The 19,946-nt window shown below is 45.2% G+C and overlaps 1 protein-coding gene across 1 annotated transcript in view; it reads right to left on the bottom strand.

The window, feature by feature from the left end:
- LOC131218082 (uncharacterized) overlaps nucleotides 1-19,572 on the bottom strand; it is a 29,502-nt gene extending 9,930 nt beyond the window's left edge. The window contains exons 1-2 of the mRNA XM_058212764.1: nucleotides 19,195-19,572; nucleotides 18,468-18,666 (exon numbers count right to left, since the gene is read on the bottom strand). Coding sequence (XP_058068747.1) covers nucleotides 18,468-18,666; nucleotides 19,195-19,572 — 577 coding nt within the window. The remainder of the gene's footprint in view (nucleotides 1-18,467; nucleotides 18,667-19,194) is intronic.
- Nucleotides 19,573-19,946: the final 374 nt, after the last annotated feature.

Raw genomic sequence — 19,946 nt, 5'->3', positions numbered from 1 at the left:
CGTTACCCAAGGTTCCTAACCTTGCCTCTGCTTCTTTCTTTATAGCAGTGTTTCTTAAGAACGAGCCTAGAAAATAATGATATGGGAATCAATAAAACCCCACGGTTCTTGAGTATTCGAATTTTCAAGTATTCCATATACACACTTGACCTCTTGGATGTCATGATCCAAATCTTTGCCCTATAATTGGAACACACACAACGCAATCTTGTTAAGTTGATGTTGATGGGTCTAATGAAGGAGTTCGTTCTAGGCTGCATCATATTCATCATAGAAGGAGTTAACTCCTACTCGAACACGGGCTAGTTCTTTAAGGAGATTGTTAACACGATGAAAGTCGGTAGTAGCCTCAAAGTTTGCGTGCTTAAGAGGGCATAGTTTTTCTAAGAGATCTAAGATTTCCTTTAGGGTTGGATCTATCATCGCAATCTCACGATAATGTCGAATGCAAAACTAGGTATCGAATATCAAAGAAGAACTACTAAATAATCCTAGATTTTCATAAAAGATTTTGTCCAGAAAAGCTTTCGCTAGAGTAGGAGGAGAGGGAACGTTAGTGGATGACATGATAAGATCCTTCGAAATTGGAAGTAAGGAAAACTAGTAGCGTAGAAAAGAAAGCACCAAGCATCTCTTATATAAGGTCTCTAGGAGCACCAATCATGCCTGAAACTAAAGAGACTGATTGTAAGACCCGTAACTTCGCGAGACCTTCCGTACACTTCTACTTTAACAACAGCATGTTCCCGGTGGACCAAATCAACAAGTTTTGATCGCGACCCAATTTTAATACCACAGTACCCCTAGACTTGTACCTTATTGACCGCGTGGGCACTACAATTCCAACGCCGTGCGACACGCCTCATTTTGGTGCCTATATTAAAAGTTGTATATTTGACACAATTTGGGGTTTCCTAATGTTGTCAAATCAATCTATCAATCCATCAATCATTCGATCAAACAAGGCATCCATCACTCATGTCTATCTCTCTCTCCCCCTCTAGTCAAACAAGCCCATACCTTACTCATGCAACCCATGCCCTTTCCCATGCTTAGCCATCATTGTTTTATTCTTTTTCTCCCCATTTTACCCCTCCATATTCTTCTTATTCCCTCCCTATCTTAAAACTTCTACCACAAAAATCCCCAACTCCCTCTCATTTCTACCATTTTCTAGCAAGATTAGAGAGATATTAAGAGAAAGAAAGCAAAAGATTAGAGAGAATTAGGGAGAGATCAAGAGAGAAAGAAAGAAAAGAAAGACAAATTAGGAAGAGATTAAGAGAAAAGAGAGGTTGAGAGAGAATTAGGAAGGATCAAGAGAGTAAGAGAAAAGAGCGATTAGAGGAGGTTAGGGGTAGAGAGGAGCTTGTGGACCGTCCGATCGCCAATCCGAGCTAATCCAACTGTCCATCCTTCGAAGTAAGTGCATGGGAGGGTTAAAACCCTCCATTTCCTAATTATGTATGGAGTGTATGTTGGATCCCATAGTGGCGGGAGCCCACCCCATTAGCCGAATGCTTTCCTTGCTTTTCTTTACTCTTTTTTTCTTTGATGTTACGGACCATTGTGGGGCCTACTAGGTTAGAGCATTTTATACACATATTAGACAAGTTATATGTGTATAATCCATACCGTCTACCTACTAGGTTAGAGCATTTTAGGGCTAGCCCAAATCCGAGATAGAACTTGATTTCGGGTGGGTCACACTATATAAAATAGTGATGATGATGATGACACTACTGTTGAAACTTCCCATGAGGTCGAGCTGTGTGGGCCCCACCATGATGTGTGTCGAACATTAACATCGTGCATTTGATGGGTCCCCTTTAGGTTATGGGATATACCAAAAATCAATGAACTTAGGTGGGCCATACCATCTAAAACTATGTGAAGACATGCCTAAAACATATAAAAGTACTTGGTGGGGACCACCTGAATTTTGGATGCGGCTGAAACTTGGTTTGACCCCTCATCCAAGTGGGACACACACAATGGATGGTCTAGATTTATGAACCGTATCTCGGTGGGCCTAATAATTGATTATTGATTATGAATGTTTTAATAGGAGTATAACCCCTCTCCACTGTTGTATGCGGTGTAGCCCACCCAAGTCATGGATTGGGGTAGACGTTCGATGCACATCATGGTGGGGCCCACATAGCTCGACCTCATGGGAAGTTTCAACTTCCTATGAGGTCAAGCTGTGTGGGCTCCACCGTGATGCGTGTCGCTCTACCCCATAAATCAAATGCACCATTCCATGGTGGGCCTCGGGCTTAAAAATTGAGTCAATCGATGACTTTTTTGGGCACACCACGTACAACAGTTGAGAGGAGTTGCCCTCCCATTAAAACATTTATAATCATTTGTTAGGCCCACTAAGGTGTTGTTCACAAATCCAGTCCATCCATTATGTGTGTCCCACTTGGATGAGGGGTCAGACCAAGTTTTGGATGCATCCAAATTTTAGGTGGCCCCACCAAGTACTTTTATATGTTTTAGGCATGTCTTCACATGATTTTAGATGGTATGGCCCACCTGAGTTTTGTATACGACTGATTTTTGGGATATCCCATAATTTAAAGGGGACCCATCAAATGCACGATGTTGATGTTCAACAAGTATCACAATGGGGCCCACACAGCTCGACCTCATGGGAAGTTCCCATGAGCTCGACCGCATTGAACCATTTCCCACACACACACACACACAAACACACACACACACACGCACAGAGAGAGAGAGAGAGAGAGAGAGAGAGTGTGTGTTTTCCTACTGTACACCTCACTTTTAAGCCACCTACCTTATCACGCTCATCCAAACTTACCTTACCAAACTAATCCCCTATTGTATGGCGCACTTTTAGTGGACCAAAATACCCTTGCCATTCCTTTCAGAAGCAAATTGGTTGGTGTGCGAAGACGAGTGCCGACTCTCCTCAAGCTCCGACTTGTACGAATGGGCCCCACAATTATGTATTTATTATATCCACAACGTTCATCTATATTTCGAGATCATTTTAGAGCATTATCCAAAAAAAAAAAAATCATATCCAAAGATCAACTGGACCACACCACAAATAGCAGCGGGGATATTGATTTTCACCATTAAAAATTTTGTAAGGCCCACCATAACGTTTATTTTCCATCCAATCTATTTATAAGGTCACAAAGACCTGGATGAAGAGGAAAAACAAATTTCATATTGATCTAAAACTTCTGTGACCCCTAAAAAGGTTTCAGTGGTAAACATTCAATTCCCCATTGCTTTTTACAGTGTGGTCCACTTGATAGTTAGATCTATCTTATTTTTTGTCTCAAGCCTTAATATGTGCTTGCCAAATGGGATCCTTACTCTTGCTCAGGTGGTAGACTCTCAGGAGTTTCAAAACCAGGTCAAGGGTTCGAGTATTCATATGTGGTGAAATTCCACTAGTGTGAGTGTGTGGGGTGTGTGTGTGTGTGTAAAAAAAAACAAAAAGAAAAAAAAAAGAAAAAAAGAGAGCTCGCCAAATGGATGGACGGTTTGGATATAACACATACCACATGATAAGACCCACAGAACTTACTGATGTCAATACACCAGCTATATAGCTGGTGTGTGGTACACCAGCCAATCTGCTTCCATTCCTTTCACGGCGGTACTACTGTCGGTCCTGCGGTAGTGCTACCCGGACTGTCTAGTGGGCGGCGGTAGTACCGCCGGTCCATCGGTAGTGTTGCAGCCCCCTTATACTTTTGCATTCTAATATAGTTAGGATTGCACACTAAAAATGGTTCTTTAGGACCATATTCGGCCCCAGACAGGGTCCAACAAATAGATGGATTTGATTATTGATAGGGTCCAACAAATAAATGGTTCTTTAGGACCATAACTGACCCCATATCCATATTGATCATTGGAACTTTGATTCAAACCATCGTTTTTATATGAGATCTGATGGAAATCTTATTCTAATGGGTGTGATTTTTTCATGTTGGCCCATGAAAAGTGGACCGTACTTAGGGATAGTCCAACTCAATGATTTGACCATCCGCGCATCTATAAGGGCCCGCCACATCAATGGTCCTAGTGTGGCCAAGTGGCAGTTGCTGATTTGTGACCAAAATATTTCCAAAATGATTTTTTCATAGACTTACATTTGAAATTACCTAAATAACCTTTGCTTAAACATTGGTTTCAACCTTAATAACAGTAAGGCCCGTATCCTAAACCGTACAGTTTCTTAGACTCTCGCGATCCTCCCCGAAGAATTTCGGCAACCCGCGATCTATAGTCGGCATTTGCGCGTGACCTTAAGTCGCATCTCATATATCTAAGTCGGCTTGTGTCACGCCCCAAATTCAGAAATCGGATTCACAGGAATCTCGATCACCGAATCCGGTGCCGACAGCATTCATAGTATCCCATTCTCGGCTCCCAGCGCCCATTTGCCAAGTTCCGATCCTGGAATCCTACAAGGAGGATTTTCCAATGTACATTTATCTCGTAAGAAGCATAACCACAAGTTTACCCAAATCACAAAAGTAACATCATTATCACATATCCACTAATATAAACATTTAAATACAATGCTGAAAGGGAAATACATATGTCAAAATCAAAGCTCTGGAAGTCAGCTACATGCTCCAAGCTCCACGCTACTGCAACTTAACATCACCTACATGCATCTATCGTGCATAAGCTTATAGAAAGCTTAGAGGGTGGTGTAAGTGTGTGCACATGGTAAGTGCCAAGTATTCAATACAATGCCATAATCATACAATATCAAAAATACTGGTAAGATCATGAATCATATGATATCAGAGTAAGTGGAAATACTGACAAGTCCATTAGTCAATCAATATCAGAATATGCAATACAGATCAACTATGCAAATGAGGAGTCATAAAGAGCCAAATATCAGATGTCGAGGGTGCAATGCAATATACAATTCCTGATGAGTATCACGAATAGCGTTAGCCGTACCTAGACCATATAAATGCAAAAACACAGTAACCCAAAATACCATATGTCGTGTATGTAATGCAATATGCGGTGTGAATGGAATGACCATGCTGGAGTGTAAAATCGGGATGATAGTTGTAGTATCGCAGGCTATGGGGTCCATCACAAATGACTTATATCCAAACCAGTCTCATACCTAATTTGGATGTCAAACTTAATGTGGTAAACTCCTGATCTCAGGTTAGTCACGCGCCCCAACCGAAATCCTAGCCATTGTGAAGGTACACGTAACAAACAGTTGCGCACCATCAGCCCGAGTGGATAGTGAATGAATGAATGAGTATGTAACACCTGCTCCACAAATCAGTACTGTACATCTTTGAGATCATCACCAGGGTTTAGTACACTCTACATGCAAATCACCGCCCATTGACGTGCGACCATACAAGTGGAAGAGACCTCACTATCCGCCTAGCCAGTAGTCAGCCAATATCTACCTGGCACGTCGATAGCGGACCCATTCACGAGCTGGTCAAACTCAGCCTAGATATGCCCCCTCCGCTCGGGTGGGTAAGGCCACACCCCCTCCCAACCGACCATGACACAATGGGAGACAGGGCCTCCTGGTATTCGGCACTCGGGTGCTCATGTATCCACTTGGTCTCGATGTTGGGGCGTCTCCTAGCCTCGGAGATTTAGGAATTTTCACCCGGGGCCATTTATGGTAGCTTGATGCTAATAACAGATTTTCGGTATCCCATCTGGCCATCTAAGATATGTCTGTGGAGGCTACGACCCTTATGTCGCTAGGGCGTACAGTAATCACAACACACAATGCAAGATGCATGAGTTATACAATCCAATCATGCATCAATCCTACGCATACCGTGCGCTCATGTAAGATAACCTTCGCCTATCAGGGAGTCTTATAACAACATGCCCAATGACATATGCAATGGTTAACCACATCTCATAACAAACATGCAGATGATGTATATGGGCATGTATCATGATGCTATGTTGTCACATACTCATAATCGGTATTAATAACCGGCATTGACGATCGACCTCAACAATGTGGACATTTAACCAACATTGCCCCTGAGAAATGGCCCACATAGAGCCTAACATATAGTGGACCCATGGCCTCACACAAGGGCCAAATATACAACACCATGAGCCTCACTCAAGAGCTTAATACACAGCACGATGGGCCTAACATACATCACAATGGGCTCCATCGCCTGACCCTCAAATGCATCACAATGGGCCCATCACATAGGCCTCATATACATCACATTGGGCCTTAAACACGGGCTGAATACACATCAAACAGGCCTCAAATACAGGCCGCATATACATCACATTGGGCCTCAAACATATGCCGAATACACATCACAATGGGCCTCAACTACTGGTCGCATATGCATCACATTGAGCCTCAAACACAGGCTGAATACACATCATAATGGGCCTCAACTACGGGCTGCATATCCATCATATGGGTCTCGATAATCAGCCTCAGCCATCGAAATCAGCCTCGACAATCGGAATCGACTTCGACAATCGAAATCGGCCTCAACAATCAAAATTGGCCTCGACAATCGGAATCGGCCTCGACAATCGAAATCGACCTCAACAATCAAAATCAGCCTCGACAATCGGAATCGGCCTCGACAATCGAAATCGACCTCGATAATCAGGATCGACCTCGATAATCAGGATCGACCTGAACAATCGGAATCGACCTCAACAAACAAAATTGGCCTCGACAATCAAAATCGGCATCGACAATCGGAATTGGCCTCGATAATCGGCCTCGACAATCGGAATCGGAATCAACCTCAATAATTGGCCTTAATAATCGAAATCAGCCTTAATAATCAGCCTCGACAATCAGAATCGGCCTCGACAATCGGAATCAGCCTCGATAATCGGCCTTGACAATCAAAATCGACCTCGACAATCGGAATCGGCCTCGAAAATTAGGATCGACCTCGATAATCAAAATCAGCATCGATAATTAGAATCGGCCTCGACAATCGGAATTGGCCTCGACAATCAGAATCAACCTCGACAATCAGAATTGTCCTCAACAATCAGAATCGGCCTCGATAATTGAAATTGGAATCGGAATCGACTTCGATAATCGAAATCAGCCTTGACAATCGGAATCGGCCTTGACAATCGGAATCAGCCTCAATAATCAGGATCAACTTCGATAATCAAAATCGGCCTCAACAATCGAATTCGGCCTCAGCGCAAGGCGAGGTCCATAGATGGACGGTCGATGATGAATCAAGCAATATCAATTGGGCCCAATAATTTGGGTTAACCCATTAGAGAATGATGAGAATGGGCCTAACCAGGCCTAAGGGAAGGTCAAAATGTGGACATTTAACCATCATTGCCCATCAATGTGGACATTTAACCAACATTGGTCCCAAGAAGTGGTCCACATAGGGCCGAACATGTAGTGGGCCCATGGCCTCACACAAGGGCCTCATACATAATACAATGGACCGCATACAATCTCAATGGGCCTCATACAATCATAATGGGCCTTACACAAGGGTCTCATACATCACAATGGGCCGCGTCACATGGGCCCAGTATACATCATCATGGGCCTTAATGAGTGGGCCGCAAATACATCATATTAGGCCTTATACAAGGGTCTCATATGCATCAAATGGGCCATGTATCTGGGTCTCGAATACATCAAATGAGCCACACGTCATAGGCCTAATACACGTCACAAGGGGCCGGACGATAAGGGCCTAATACACATCATAATGGGCCTCATGTACATCAAGTCGGGCCTCATATACGCCAAGTGGGCCACATCAACGGGTCGCACCAATGGGCCTCATACGCATCAAGTGGGTTGCGTCAATGGGCCGCATTAATGGGTTGTATGTACATCACAGGTGGGCCTCGCTACAAATGGGCCTCACCAGATGGTCGGCGTGGATATAAAATGCATACATCAGGTGGGTCACACGTCTTATGGACAGTGTGGATAAAACATACATCAGGTGGGTCACACGTCACGCGGATAATGTGGATAAAACATACATCATGGTGGTCCCTTGTCCCTAGACAGCGTGGATGAAATCATATATCAAGACGGACCACACGTCCATCAAAATGGACAGATAGTGTGAATACAACACATAATCTAGGTAGGTCCACCGTCCTGGACAGATGGACGGAGCTGATAAAATACATAAATCATGGTGGGCCACGATGGACGGCCTGGATGATCAGATGAACGGCGTGGAGAACACATATATCACGGCTGGCCCCACCATCCACATGGATGGTGGGAAAATATACAACACATCATCAAAGTAGGGCCCCACTAGCACCGTCCAGAAATGGATGGTGGGGATATAAAATACATATGGCAAGGTGGGCCCCACCCACTGCCAAAATAGATGGAAGGCATAGATAAAACTCAAAAAATCAAGGTGGGCCTTACCCCCACACGTGCCACACGTGTGGGGTGGACCCACGTCCAAAACAAATGGACAGAGTGTATAAAACACATACATAATAGGTGCCCCACCACCCGTCCAGGTCGACGTTATGGATATAGAACAGATACATCAAGGAAGGGTCCCACTTGCCCACACGTGTCACACATGTGGGGTGGGCCCACACTTCAAACAGAGGGATGGCATGGTTACAAAGTACATGCATTAAGGTGAGCTCCACCATCCTTCACATTTGGACGGTGCAAAGCAAATACATTTGCCAAGGTGGGTCCCACATACACGTGGCCCACAGCTTGGGACCAAGCTAATATTTATGATTTTCCCACCGTCCAAGCAGTTAGACGGTGAGGACAGATACATCATGGGGTGGTCCCTTGTGGGCCGCACACACTGGTCAGATGGCAAATATACATTACCATGTGTCAAGGAGATTTTTAATGGTGGCCGTTCAATCACATTATTTCCTAAAATATGGCCCACTAAAGATCTGGAGCCATGTCATTTAATGTGGTGAGGCCCACCTGAGTTTATGGGGCCACCTGATCTGACAGAATGGATAGACGTTGTGGATACAGATTACATGCATGAAGGTGGGTTCCCACCGTCCAGCAAGCTGGACGATAGATATGCAACACATACATCATGGTGGACCCACACGTACTGTAGGTGGGTCCCATGAATGAATGGTGTGGGGATAACACATACCACGTGGGTCCCACAGCTGCTGGAAGTCAGTCCAACAGCCTCCTCTGATGGTCAGCATAGATAAATCACATACTTCATGGTGGTCCCACGGAGCTTGCTGACGTTGTTCAGCAGCTATTGCTGCTGGCCCACTGTCTAGGTGATGGACGACTGGGATCAATAGATACCTCATGATAGCCCACGTGCTGCACTTAGCATGTCATCAAGGTGGGCCCCACGTCCCATCCATGGATGGGGTGGATAACATATAAACATCAAGGTGTGTCCCACATGGATGGGGTCCACCGTCAGATGGATGGTGTTGATAAAACCCATACATCCTGGTCAGCCTTACCCAACACATTCAGATGGATGGCTGGATGGCATGGATTACAGATCAAGTAGGCCACATCATTAGTAGAAAAAAGAAAGAAAGAAAGAGAGAGATAAGGAGAGAGAGATAGAGAAAATGAGAGAGAAATCGGTGAAGGGGAGGGACCCCACCACTATGGGCCCTCTCTATACAATGCACACATCTAGTAGGTCCTATATCATGTGGACCTTACATCAAAATCAAATGAAATGAACACCCACCTTTGCTTTTTCTTGGACTTCTTCTTTCATCAACACATTCTAGAGCTCCAATGGATGAGATTCAACGATCGAGATTGCTTTTAGAGGGTGGGGATAGGAGATAGGAAGTGGGCTACACAAAGCTCTCTCATGGAGCTTACTTGGATGTGGGTTTCTTAGAGAATGAGAGAGAGAGAGAGAGGTGATGGAAGAGAAGTGATGGGAGAGAGGGATGGTGAGTGATGGATGGGTGTACTTGGTTATAAGAGAGAGTTGACTTTAGGAAGGGTGGTTGTACTTGGAGATGGGTGTTGTACTTGACATTTGATTGATGGATTGATGTAATGTGTCGTAGAGATTCTCTCGATATTTGCAACGCGTAGTGTTTTCCTCGAACTGAACATGGGCCCACATCTCCTGGCCCGGGTATCGCCTCGGCGCGTAATACGCTGTGGCGACGTGATCGTAAGGGTATAAGTCTCAGGTCGAGCTGACTTAGGAATAAGAGACACGACTCAGGATAGTGTGCAAATGCCGATAATAGATCACGGGTCGTCGAAATTCGACTGGGAGGACCACGAAGGCATAAGGAACGGTACAGGCTAGGATACAGGTCTTACAACTCGATCCAAGACTTATACCATCGCGACCGCGCCATCGCCATGGTTCTAAAGCCGTGTCTCACGTGCTGATGTGATACCCAGGCTAGGAGATGTGGGCCGGCGTTTATCTCTAAGAATCGCTACACATTTGCAATCTTGAGAAGAGAATCTCTAAAATCTATCAAATCAATCCCATCAATTAATCAAGTACAACACCCATCCCTCTCTTACCAATAAGGCATAACAACCCATACCTCCCCATCCAAAGTTAACTCTCTCTATAAGCCTTGTATCCTAGACTGTACCGTTCCATAGGCTTCTGCGGTCTTCCCGGTCGAATTTTGATAACCTTCGACCTTTATCCGATGTTTGCGCGAGACCCTGAGATGTACACCGTCAACACGAGTTGACTCAATCCGAGACTTGTACCCTAGCGACCACGCCATCACCGCGGTTCCGATGCCGCGTCTCGGGCGCCAAGGCGATACCCATGCCAGGGTCAAGTACATGTCAAGTACATGTCAATCAATCAATCAATCAATCCCATCAAGGGTCAAGTACATGTTAAGTATACATCACCTCTCACCCATCCCCAAGCAACCCCTAAAGTCAAAAATTCTTACACAAGCCCATACCCCTTCTTACACAATATACCCCAAAGTCAACAAAGTTCTTACACAAGCCCATATCCCTTCTTACACAATCTACACCAAAGTCAATAAAGTTCTTACACAAGCCCATACCCCTTGTTACACAATCTACCCCAAAGTCAACAAAGTTTTTACACCCATCACTCACCACATCCATCACTCCATCACCCATCTCTCTTTACAACCCTTTCTCTCTCTCTCATTCTCAAACCACTTTCCCAAGCAAGAGAGAGCCACACGTCCAAGCTCTCCCAAAGCTCTCATGGAGGAACTTTAGTGTGGCCCACTTCCTAACTCTCTCATCTCCCATCTTAACCATCAAAACCTCATCTCTTCCGTTGGGATCGAATCTAAGGAGCAAAGGAAGCCAAGGGAGCAAGAAGAAGGTGGTGGGTGATCTTGGATTTTTATCTTTCATTCATTTCTTTTGATTTAAGGGTCCATATATGTATGACCCACTTTGATGTATGCTTGTATCCAAGAGGGACCCATAGTGGCGGGGCCCCTCTGTCATCGCCGATCTCTTTCCTCTCTTTGTCTATGATGAATGGCCCACCTAAGATGTGTGTATTTTATCCATGGTGTCCAACGAATGGGCCACCTTGATCTCTATTGAGGCCTACATGACCGACGGTCACATAGGCCCGGATGAGAGTGAAAGACAAATATTAGCTTGATTGGAATCCTATGGCCCACTATGTGGGACCACCATGATAGGGTGTATCATCTAGCACCGTCAGCTTGCTGGACGGTGGCTGGACAATGGTTAGAGGCTGCATATAATATATATATTTATACAATCATATGGTATGTAAATATATTATAATATTATATTATAAATGATATAATATAATATTATATAATATAATATATATTATATTTATATACCCTTTTACAGGGCTTATCCATGCGTGTGGAGCTGCATGTGGGACCCACCCCCTTCTTGGAAACTGAGGGTTGGCGTGTGCTGATCAGTAGCCACGCCCAACCACCGTGCATTGATGTCGTCTATTCATTTTTTTGCTGGCCCGTCCTTGTGTTGGACGGCCAGCAGCAGGACATTGCCCCTCTTGGCATCAACATCCAAGCCGTTTAGATGGTGGGACCCATCTGCCATTTGACATCAGCAGTTTTTGTGGGTCCCACATGAGATCCAGACCGTCTAAACGGTGGGACCCAAATCCATGGCTCAAATGGTAGACGGAGTGAAAGATACCTCATTTCAACATTGACGTCTTGGCATTTATTCCAAGTACGGGTGACTGCTAGGGAGTGAAAGATACCTCATTTCAACGCTGAGGTTAGTGGGGTCCATGGGACCCACCCTCATCATCCATCCATTTTGATGGGCCACGTTGTAGTGTATGTTTTATCCAACCATCCACCGTCTTTGGACGGTGGGACACACCCCACATGTGGGGCCCTCCTTGATGTATGTACTGTCCAGGCCGTCCAGGGCCTGGATGTTACCCCTTATATATTTATACACACACACACACATATAAATGAGTGCTGGTGGGCCCTACGTGGGACCCACCTCTGCTTTTTAATATATATATATATGTAACGCCCTGAAAATCGGGGGTTGAGTAAAAGTCCAACTCCCGAGTTTCAACGCATCACTTATGCAACATATTTAATAATGATTAAATGTTATCTGTATTAGTGCATAAAACATGAATAAGATCAAGCCAAATCGGCAAAACATAATTCAGGGACAGTTGTAATATGCAAGCGGAAGACTGAAACGAATATATATAAGATTACAAATCAGTATAAGTCCCCAAAGTATGTGTGCATTGCCAGGTCAATAATTACATGTATTGTTTCAAAATGTAAAATATCAAAAATGTATCAGTCCACTACAAGAATAACCCTGAAGCCCCCGTCGATCAGAGTGGTCTATGTAAACCCACCTGAATAGTGCATATATGAGAATGCCTTCTCATCATCCTCAAAGTCCGGCTCCACCTCGCAGGTTGCGCCATCATCTGAACCTATAACAGGGTCTGGTTGGTGTTCAAGACACTGTCCCGTAACGTGGGAGTGAGTGATCAACTCAGTGGAACAATAAAGCAAAGGTTAACATGTTATCAATTCAGTCAAGCAGTAATGATAAAGCAATACAATCGAACTTCCCTAGATACTCTGATTAATGTAGGATGGTATGAATAAATGATGTATGCCCTCGCCTGCACTCCCTCAGCGATCTTTATCTAATGGTCGCGCATGTCAGTCACTTCCTCGTGCTCTCTAAACATCGCCAAACGGCACATGTAATGTGGTGCATGAATGTGATTACCAAGTTCTTATTAGTCCTTTTCATACAGTAGGATTGGGAAGCTAAGGTACCTCCCTTGTATTAATTTCCAAACGATGATCCATTCTAGGGTCGTCAATCCTAGCAATTGTCATACGATGTTGTGGTTTTAGGTCACTGCAAAGGGCTCGTCACCTTATCAATACAGGCTTAGTGTACTCTTGTTACTACGTAAGGGCTCGTCGCCTCTACGCGGTCTCAGAGTACGCTTGAGGTCACTACAAAGGGCTTGTCACCTTATCAGTGTAAGCCGACAGTTCGAATACAGTATCCCATACCACCGTATTCGGCTCACGAGGCTGTGTTGTTCACTTGTCACTACAGGAAGGCTCGTCACCCCAGCGTAGGCCGACAGCTCGACCACGGTGTCCCATACCACCATGCTCGGCTCATGAGTCTTAGCAAATCGAGGTACCAAGGTTTAAAGGGGTTTTCACTGGTGAGTTTGGTACCTTAGATTCAAGCAGTAGCGTCCATACATAGTGAACATATATCGGGTCAATCGGGTTACTTGACGAGCTCGACTAGTTCGAGCGCACGTTGAATTGACTGACATGAAGTGCGTAAGCACTCCGTGTGGCCTAACCACTGCCGATAACCAAGGTACGACTCGGGTTCATCGAACACGTCTTATGTGGCGAGACAACCTCAGCCACCTATTTAGTGCCTGTTACCGATTGCCTGGACTATTCCGTAGTCCCAGACACATTCAATTATAACAGATAATTATACAAGCTAATCGAAACAGTAATGGATCAACAATTCCAATCATACAAGCATGTGAGCATTTGATGGATTTCAACTAAAACATGAATTCACACACATGTACATCCCTAAGTAAAACAGACAGAGAATATAAGTTGCATGGAGGAAATCATACACATTGTTAAGATAGTTGAGAATCTCTTCTCAACGTCCATATAAAGTACAATATATTACACACTTGTTCATTCAGACATTTCTACAAAAATTTAGACTACATATTCCAACATACATAACGTATGTTGGTGATAGCACGTATTAGGGCAAATCCTTTCATCAAGGAGTTGTTACACATACAACTAGCATAATCACACGACAATTAATCATGGCAAACGTAATTTCAAATTCCATACGTACACGGTCTTTTCTACAAATACATGGAATACACTAAACTCCACATAATTCATACATATCTGAAACGCGAAACAAACATCGCATTTGGCATGTGAAATAGCACCCACATCAGTAATAAACTATTAACCGACATTGAAAGCCTTGAAAACTATAACCTATATGTTTATAGTCTGCACCTTTCGCCAGTAGACTCGTAACGAACTCAGTTTTAAAGTCAAGTCTTTGTCTACGGCAGATTGGCAACCTATAACATAAATTAGGTTAGCTATTTCATAACTTACACTATCTGAAACCCTAAAATAGATTAAGGTTAAGTTTTCTTACCCAAGTACGTTGTCAAAAATGTCAGATTTGTGATACAGAGGGGGTGGCTAAGTGCGTGGAGTAACGGGATCGAATCCCAGGAAGAACTTCCAACTCTTACTCTCACTTTCTCTCTTTTCCTTTCTCTTTTCTCTTCTCTCTCTCCTAGGGTTTTCTCAAATTCATATGAGGTGAGAGAGAGAGGATTTAAGGTCCTTATATAGGCCCAGGTTTGATGGAAATGGCCCCAGGGCCAAGGTATACTTAGGTTATATCTAAATACGGACCGTTTCGGTCCAACGGAGTACTTCTGGTGGCCCCTTTTTTACGTGCAGTTGGACTTAAGCTCCCTGACCATAGATCTAGGTCAGGCTGAGTTTTCGTTCCGATCAGATTTACAGATCGACCGTAGTGGACCAGTTTCAGTTCAACGGTCACCGGCACTCGATCAGGGTCACAAGTACACCGACATGTGTGGGACATTTCTCCTGATTCGAGGGTGTATTTGGGTCAGATTCTGACAGTCTGAATCCTTATATTTGACCCGCAAGCGACACGACTCAAAGTACTTAAATCCAGATTTTTATTTCTAAATATTTTCACGTTTCTCACACACTTTGCTTCGGGCTCAAGTTGTGCATTTCTAGACACAATTAGGACTTGATTTTCGAGGGAGTGGTCAAGTCTAGTAATGCGGTCATATCCATATAGTTTCGGGGTGATCAGACTTTCGACGTGCAGTCCAAGTCCGATACGAAGTTTCAGGATGCTCCCGAGAGCAACCGAGTTTTGGGATGAATTTTAGATATCAGGGTAATGTAGCGTCAATGATTCTGTATGTTTTGGGTCTGCAGATCATATTTAAAGTGATTAGTGCTAATTTCATAAGCACTCTAGTTTAGCACTTGCTAATATTAACATAATTTCTAAAGGTTTCGGTCCTGGGTGATTTCTGCCTGGGTGGTACTCGGATCTTTGTATGAATTTTTTCGAGACGTTACAATCTACCCCCCTTAAAGAAAAATTTTATCCTCAAAATTAGTATCTTTTCGTACTCCTCGAGAATCTGAGGGTAGTTCTTTCGAACCTCGGCTTCTGTCTCCTAAGTAGCCTCTTCTTTCGTGTGATGCGTCCACAGCACTTTCACAAGTGGAATAACCTTACTACGCAATACCTGCTCCTTCTTGTCTAGGATACGCGTCGGTCGCAGTATATATATAGCATCCTCGCTCAACTGCACCTGCTCCCATTTGATAATGTGGGAAGGATCGGGAACATATTTCTTCCGCATAGAAACATGAAATACGTTATGCACACCTGCAAGTGGTGTGGGCAACACAAGGTGATACGCTACCACCCCCACTCGATCAAGTATCTGGAATGGGCCAATGAATCGAGGCGTAAGCTTCCCCTTCTTGCCAAACCGAAGGACTCCCTTCATAGGGAAAACTCTGAAGAACACATGGTCTCCAACTTCAAACTTTAGCGGTCGCCGCCTCGTATCAGAATAGCTTTTGTCTGCTCTGCGCTGTTAGAAGTCAGTGCCTGATAATGTTGACTTTGTCTGAAGTCGCCTGAACTAACTCCGGACCAATCAAGCTCTTCTCGCCAACCTCTGCGCAGCAATGCGGTGCTCTACACGGGTGCCCATACAGTGCCTCGTAAGGAGCCATGCCAATACTCGCCTGGAAGTTGTTATTATAGGTGAACTCTGTATAGGGAAGACAGTCATCCCAACTATCCTTGAAATCCAGCACACAGGCCCCAACATATCTTCCAGAATCTGATTCACCCGTTCCGTCTGCCCGTCAGTTTGTGGGTGGAACGTGGTACTGAACTTCAACTTCACACCCATCACTTCCTGGATACAAGTTCAGAAGATAGATGTGAATCGCGTGTCTCGGTCCGACATGATCTCCAAGGGAACTTCATGCAGATGTATAATCTCCTTGATGTACAGCCTGGCCAACTCGTCTACAGAGTTCGAAACTCCGATAGGGAGGAAACGAGCCGATTTTGTCAACCGGTCCATGATCACCCAAATGGAATCATAACCCTTTCTCGTCTTCGGCAGCCCTGAGATGAAATCCATAGAGATGAAGTCCCACTTCCATTCAGCTATGGGCATGGGCTGAAGCAAACCAGGAGGTTGGCGATGCTCTACCTTGACCTGCTGGTATGTGAGACAACGAGACACGTAATCTGCTATATGAGCCTTCATATTGTCCCACTAGTACGACCTCTTCATGTCACGATACATCTTCATACTGCCTGAATGCATAGCCATCCGAGAATCGTGAGCGCCCTCAAGAACTTCTTTCCTCAAGTCAGGAAGGTTCGGGACGCATAGGCGGCCACGGTAACGTAAGCCCCCATCCATACCAACGCTCCACTATGAATCCTCATATGTACTAACCTGCCCTCTCATCTTCGTCAGTAGCTCATCATCTGCTTGAGCCGCGATGATCCTGTCATCAATGAGGGGCTGTACTCAAATATGTGCGATGCCCTCATACGGCTCCTCCATCGTGAGTTTCTGCTCAAAGTCTTGCACAAACTTTACTATGTCCCACTCTGTTACCATCAATTGAGCCACAAATGCCAATGCCTTCTTGCGTCTCAGTGCATCTGCACAAGGTTGGCCTTGCCAGGATGGTTAGAAACCTTGAACTTAAAGTTCTTCGGTGTCTCCATCCATTGCCGCTGCCTCATATTCAGGTCTCGCTGAGTGAATATGTATCTGAGGCTCTTGTGATCACAAAAGAGCTCGAACTCCTCTCCGTAGAGGTAATGTCTCCAGATCTTCAGTGCAAAGATGACGACTGCCAACTCCAGGTCGTGAGTAGGGTAGTTCTCCTCGTGTTTCCTCAACTGTCTTGAGGCATATGCAATCACCCTGTCCTTTTGCATAAGGACACAACCAAAACCAACACGAGATGCGTCGGTATATATAACATACTTGACCCCTTGCTCTGGCAATACTAGCACAGGGGCGGACGTCAACTTGTCCTTCAGCTCCTGAAAAGCTGCTTCTGCCTTTTCATTCTAGGCGAACTTCAGATCTTTCCGTGTCAACTGAGACAAAGGTCTGGCTATCTTTGAAAAATCCTGAATAAATCGTCGATAGTAACCTACCAGACCAAGAAAACCCCTCACCTCGGTAACCGAACTGGGCTACTCCTAGTCCTGAACTGCGGCTACCTTAGCAAGGTCCACAGCTATCCCTTGGACACCGCATGTCCTAGGAACTTGACTTCTTCTTTCCAGAAGTCGCACTTCTTGTACTGTGCAAATAACTGGTTCTTCCTCAGAGTATCCAAGACTGCTCGTAGGTGTTCCTCGTGCTCTTCCCGACTCTTGGAGTATATCAGGATGTCATCAATAAACACATGACGAATCGGTAAAGGAATGGCTAAAATACCCTGTTCATCAAGTCCATGAACACAGTCGGAGCATTCGTAAGGCCGAACGACATCACGAGAAACTCGTAGTGCCCAAAACTGGTCCTGAAAGCCGTCTTCTACACGTCCTCATCCCTGACGCGCAACTGATGATACCTTGACTATAGATCGATCTTCGAAAAATACTGCGCTCCTTTCAACTGATCGAACAGAACATCTATCTTGGGCAAGGAATACTTGTTCTTCACCGTCACTTGGTTCAACCTGCGATAATCAATACACAATCGTAGTGAACCGTCCTTCTTCTTCACAAATAACACGGGTGCTCCCAAGGAGACACACTCGGCCGTATGAAGCCAGCATCTAACAAATCGTCGATTGTTTCCTCAGTTCCTCCATCTCACATGGAGCCATGTGATACGTCGGAAGAGATATTGGTGTCGCATCGGGCATAAGGTCGATAGTGAAGTCGATCTTGCGCCGAGGAGATAGTCCAGGTATCTTACTGAACACATCCTCAAACTCTCGAACCACTAGCGTGTCTTTAAGTACCAGGCCGTCAACATTCTTCAGTAAGGAAGCATAACAAAGGACTTAAAAAGGGCAACTGACCTGCATGGGGATGGTAAAGGGCGTGCCCTTAGGTCCATGAGCTGTCACTAGTCAGGTCTCACAGTCAATCTCGGCCCTCACTTCAGTCAGCCAATCCATACCAATGATGACGTCGAAATGGTATATCGTGGTGACAATCAACTCAATGCATATCATCTTGCTCCCTAGATCTATCAAGCAACCCTCACACATCTTGGTGGCATTTACAAAAGTCCCTGGTGCTGCAATAACTCGCACCCCAACCATCGGAGTCGTCTTCAGCCCTAAGCGCTAGACTGCAAAACATGATATCATGGATATAGTGGATCCCGTATCCACCAACAGAAATATAGGGGTACCTTCAATGTGGGCGGTGAGCTCGAAGGCCAAAGGTATGGTAGCTGTAGAATCAGGCGCCTCTGCTATAAGTGCATGGATGCACGCCTGCTGAGACCGGTTGGGCTGAGGAGCCATAGGTCGCTGGGGCGGCCTAGATCGAGATACGGGTGGCCGGAAGGATGAATGAGCTGGTGCCGAGCGTAGAGGTGGTGGTGATATAGTCTGGGGAAGCTGGCAGTTGATCCTCTGGGGTGGTGAGAAGATGCTATCCCTCATCCTAGTGAAGCAAGTTACCTCCGTATGGCCTGGCCTCTTACAATAGGCACACCACACACTAGGTCGCCTCACAAGGGCAGGTGGAGCCATCAGTCTTGGCGGTGAATCTGCCCGCGGCCTCTTCCCGAGGAATGGTCTGCTCTGAATCTCAGGTCGCTGCATAGGAGCCATCAGTGCTCGCATACGGGACTGCCTGTCCCCGTCCTGCTCGGCCCTCATGAACATGCTCACTAGCTCAGAGTAGCTAGGTATGCTAGCGCAGTACATCTTCGACCGAATATCTGGTCGCAAGCCCTCAGAAAAATGCCGCATACGCATTGGCTCATCTGCCAGAATCAACGGGGCGTACCTGCCCAACACCGTGAACCTATTCTCATACTTAGCCACTGTCATCCCTCCCTATCGGAGGCGAAGGAACTTACTCTCCTTCTCGTGGCGGTAGGTCACGGGGTAGTACTTCTCGTAGAAGCGTGCCTCAAAATCTGCCCACGTCCACACGTGTCCAACCGCAACAGTACGGAGGACACTATCCCAGCATAAGCTGCCCTCCTTCTCGAACATGAAGGTGACCAACTCCACTTGCTCGGGCTCTATGCAGTGCAGCGGCTTTAGCATCTTAGAGATGCAGTCAAGCCAATACT

Source organism: Magnolia sinica, chromosome 11, assembly GCF_029962835.1.
Source record: "Magnolia sinica isolate HGM2019 chromosome 11, MsV1, whole genome shotgun sequence".
Classification (NCBI taxonomy): domain Eukaryota; kingdom Viridiplantae; phylum Streptophyta; class Magnoliopsida; order Magnoliales; family Magnoliaceae; genus Magnolia; species Magnolia sinica.
The sequence above is the reverse complement of the archived record's forward strand: the minus strand, read 5'-3'. Positions and strand labels throughout refer to the sequence as shown.